At 36.1% G+C, this 5,000-nt stretch overlaps 1 protein-coding gene across 1 annotated transcript in view; it reads left to right on the forward strand.

The window, feature by feature from the left end:
• Positions 1 to 2,192, forward strand: part of LOC125040359 (glycine-rich cell wall structural protein-like) — a 2,486-nt gene extending 294 nt beyond the window's left edge. The window contains exons 2-4 of the mRNA XM_047634914.1: positions 8 to 60; positions 385 to 1,404; positions 1,971 to 2,192. Of these exons, the coding sequence (XP_047490870.1) occupies positions 8 to 60; positions 385 to 1,404; positions 1,971 to 2,037 (1,140 nt within the window). The 3' untranslated portion in view covers positions 2,038 to 2,192. The remainder of the gene's footprint in view (positions 1 to 7; positions 61 to 384; positions 1,405 to 1,970) is intronic.
• Positions 2,193 to 5,000: the final 2,808 nt, after the last annotated feature.

The raw sequence follows: 5,000 nt of genomic DNA on the forward strand, positions 1-5,000 counted from the left end.
AACTCAGCTACGGAATCACTGGCCCGGATTCAGCCGAGGAAACATGGAAGATGAATTAGAGTAATTAAAGTTAATTATTCTAAATTCAATTAATGAAATACGAGACCGAATTAACTTATGGAAGTTTCAGAGTTTAGCTGAAGAAACTTTTGAGTGAATTAAGTTAATTATTGAATTTAGTTACAGAAATACGAGACCGAATGAAGATACGCATCCTTTAGACTGAGTTCAGCCGAGGAAACATTTGAGTGGATTAAGTTAATTATTAAATTTATAGAAATACGAATGAAGCAACTGAAGCATCAGACTGACCCCCGTTTGCTCTTTCAGGTTGCGGTCGCGGCCGTGACGGCGCTCCTCTGCCTGGCGGCGGCGGACCCTCAGCCAGGAGGAATATGAGGGCGGCCGCAGGGGCGGGCGCGGGCGGGGTCGAGGGGGACGTCGCGGCGGTGGGGGGAAAGTCGGAGCGGCGGTGGGCGGCAACGGGGGCGGCGGGACGAGCTTCGGCAGCAGCAGCAGCGGAAACCTTCTTGGAGGAGGCTTCGACACCAGCAGCGGCGGCAGTTTCGGCACCAACGTCCCCGGCGGCAACTTCGGCAGCAGCAGCGGCGGCACCTTCGACGGGTCCAGCGTCAGCTTCGGCAGCAGCAGCGGAGGCAGCTTCGGGACCGGCGGAGGCTCGGGCTTCGGCAGCACCACAGGCGGAGGCGGAGGAGGCTTCGGGGCCACGGCTGGGGGTGGAGGCGGAGGCTTCGGCAGCGCTGCAGGAGGGGCTGCCGGTCATGGCGGAGGCCTCGGCGGGGGCGCTGGCGGTCTAGGTGGAGGTTTCGGCGGCGGTGCGGGAGGCAGCGGAGGTTTCGGTGGCGGCGCTGGCGGCCATAGCGGAGGCTTCGGCGGCGGCTCAGGAGGGGCATCCGGCGGAGGCTTCGGCGGCGGCTCAGGAGGGGCATCCGGCGGAGGCTTCGGCGGCGGAGCGGGAGGCAGTGGAGGTTTCGGCGGCGGCGCTGGCGGTCTCGGTGGAGGTTCTGCTGGCGGCGGTTTCGGTACCGGTGGAGGCTTCGGCGGCGGAGCCGGAGGACTTGGTGGCAGCAGCGGAGGTCTCCACGGCGGTGCCGGAGGATCTGGTGGCGGAGGCTTCGGCGGGGGAGCAGGCGGCGCTGGCGGCTTTGGAGGTCTTGGTGGAGCCGGTGGTGGCTTCGGAGGCGCTGGCGCTGGCGGAGCCACAAGCACCAGCGGAGCTAGCTCAGGCGGCTTTGGCGGCGCCGCTAGTTCTAGTGGGGCCGCAAGTGGTGGCTTCGGAGGTTCTGCCAGTTCTAGTGGAGCTGCCAGCGGAGGCTTCGGAGGCGCTGCTGGTTCCAGCGGAGGTGCCAGCGGCGGCGTCGGCGGGAGTGGCGGAAGCGCACCGTAAGTCTGCCTTGTTTTCCTTCGTACAATGAACACATCGGCTGATTGCATAAAGCGCGTTAAAAGGCCTTAAAGCCAGATATCTTTCACGTGAGGACATGGATAACATACCTAGTTTATGAGGTTCCTTGCATAGGAAAAACACTCTATACCCTATCTATAACATGAACGCAATACCGATATCTTTCAAGTTAGGGCATTGATAACACTCTGGTTTATGAGTTTCCTTTCATAGACCAAGAAATATTATTTAGCTCCTTATTCGGTTGCTATGTGTCAAGAAATATATATAATGCCGATAGCTTTCACTTGGTTCTCGCAAGCAAATTAATAATGATAATAATAATAATAATAATAATGATAATAATAATAATAAAAATAATAATAATGATAATAATGATGATAATGATGATAATGATAATAATATGATAATAATAATAACAGTGACAATGGCAATGATAATAACTGCATATCATTTTGCTATCTATAAGAACGTTGATACAATACACATTTATGCATAAACATCACACCTGGCTTAACGAGTTCCTATCCTTGCAACATTCCAGCATCCCCTCGGTCGTCGGCAGCCCCATCGGAACACCTAGCACCGGTTACAATCCACCAAGAGGTTAAAATGCCCACGTAGACGGCAACAGCATATCGGCGATGAATGGTTGTTTGGAGGAATGGCCTTGTTTGGGCGATTACTCTGACTTCTGTGTGAAATTGCCTTGTTTGGGTAATTACGATGACTGCTATGTGAAATTAGGAATAAACTGTGGTTTTGAGTAAGCGTATAATTTAGTGTTCCAAAACAATGGATTTTGACTGCGTGTTTTCGATTCCTGAAAGTTTTGAGTTTTATACACATACGAAGAAAATATTATTGTGGTTACAAATCAGATAACTGATACCACTCGATATTCTTAGCAATAAAGTCATCATATGCAATGATCTAGAATTGGTCCTTCACGATTAACATCTTCACTACAAGCAACATGTAAGCGTACTTGTAGACGGTGAAATATTTGAATGTAATTAAAATAGTGCCACTATGATTATGAATAATCTGATGCAATTGTATAACACCAATGATAAAAGGAATGTAATCTGAATAAATACATAAAGATATATTTTTACTAAAGCGTTTTTGTCTTTCTTACTTTCTTTCAGTACTGTGTTGTCCAGTCGATTTTGAAAACTGAAATAGAGATTACTTTTGGAATATGAATTAGAAACTATATGGAAGATTAACAACGGTTTTGAAATCTGATGTGAACGATTGATTATAAATTAGACGAAAACAATCGTTTTAGAAAACTAAAATTGTCTTGCAAGATAAAAAAAAATTTTGTTATTATTATTATTATTTTGCTTATTAACATCATCACTGTTATTATGATTATTACTATTACTGATATTAGTATTATTTTTATCGTTATTGTAACTATTATTATCAATATTACCACTATTATAAACGTCATTATTAAAATTTTCATTATGATTATGAGTATTATCATTATTGTTATTATCATTATTATTATTATTATTATTATTATTATTATTATTATTATTATTATTGTTGTTTTTCTTGTTGTTGTTGTTGTTAATACTGTTATCCTTTTTATTATTCTTATTACTGTTATTATTATGATTATTGTTGTTGCTGTTATCAAGTTAGTATGTTATTGTTATTGTTATCATTATTATTATTTTTACTAATAACCTTATTACTATTATTATTATCTTTATTATTATCATTATCATTGTCATTATTACCATCATCATCATCATCATCATCATCATCATCATCATCATCATCATCATCATCATCATCATCATCATCATCATCATCATCATCATCATCATTATCGTTATTTTAGCATTATTATCATCACTATTTCTACTATTATTAACATTATTATTACCTTTTTGCTGTTGCTAGTAATGTTGCATTTTATAGTAGTTCGTTTCACGTTATGACAATTCCTCTAACCACTTTTCTATATTTCTTGTTACACATCCCGGCGCACCTGTTATTATTTTTATTATTATCATGATTATCTTTTTATCATCATTATTACTGTTATTCTCATTTTGATATCCTTGTTATTGTAATTGTTATCATAACCATTATTGTTATATTTAGCGTTGTTATCATTATTTCATTATCATTATCAGTATTTTTATTATCATTATTATTATTGTTATTATTATTAGTAGTAGTATTATTATCATCATTATTTCATTAATATTATCATTATTATTACTATTAGTATTATTATTACTATTCTTATCATTCTAATCATCATCATTATCATGTTGATGTTGCTGTTGTTATTACCATTATCATATGATATTTCTATTATCATTACCATTATTATTATCAACGTTATAATTATTATTATCTTATCCTTATTACCGTTACTATTATTATTATTATTATTATTATCATCATTATTATTATCATCATCATTGTTATCATTATTAATGTCATGCGTTATACATATATATATATATATATATATTCTTTCTACTCGCATTATTATTAATATCATTACTTATTATTATTATTATTATTATTATTATTATTATTATCATTAATATTATCACTGTTAGTATTCTAGTCATTACTATAATTATTACTATTCATTATATGATTATAATCATTATTATCATTGATATCATTGCAATTGTCATTTTATTGTTATTACCAATGCTATTATTATTAATGCTACTACTACTATTGTTATTATTATTATCAGTATTATTATCATCATTATTATTATTATCGTTATTATTATCATTATTATTACAATCATCATCATTATTATCATTATCATTATTATTATTATTATTACTATTACTACTGTTATTATTATCATAATCATTATTACTATTATCATCATCATTATTTTCATTATCATTATTATTATTATTGTTATTATTATTATTATTATAATTATTGTCATTATTATTTTTATAAATATTGTCATTATTATTATTAGTAGTAGTAGTATTACTACTGCTTCTACTATTATTATGATCATTATTATTATTACTATTATTACCATTGTTGTTGTTGCTGTTGTTGTTAATTTTATCATTTTTATTGTTATTTTTATTATTATTATCATTACTAATGTCATCATCATTACTATTGCTATTATCATTATCATTGTCATCATCATTATCATTGTTATTATTTCATTATCATTACAAATATAGTTACTATTACTCATTATTATTATCATTATTATCATTATTATCATTATTATCATTATTATTATTATTATTTTTATTAATATCATTATTATTATTATCATAATATTATTATTATTATTATCATTATCATTAACATTGACATTATCATTATTATCATCATTATTATTGCAAACTGAATGGAATGGCTGGGGGAAGGTCACAGGAGTGAAAAGCAACAGAAAGGTGTCTGCAAGGAGGAAAGGAAAGGTCTGTCGTGACGCCGGCTGTGTTGTATGAGACGTTCCTACTAACAAAGAAAAAAGAAAGAAAGAAAGAAAGAAAGAAAGAAAGAAAGGAAGGAAGAAAGAAAGAAAGAAAGAAAGAAAGAAAGA

This window comes from Penaeus chinensis, chromosome 29 (assembly GCF_019202785.1).
Source record: "Penaeus chinensis breed Huanghai No. 1 chromosome 29, ASM1920278v2, whole genome shotgun sequence".
NCBI lineage: Eukaryota > Metazoa > Arthropoda > Malacostraca > Decapoda > Penaeidae > Penaeus > Penaeus chinensis.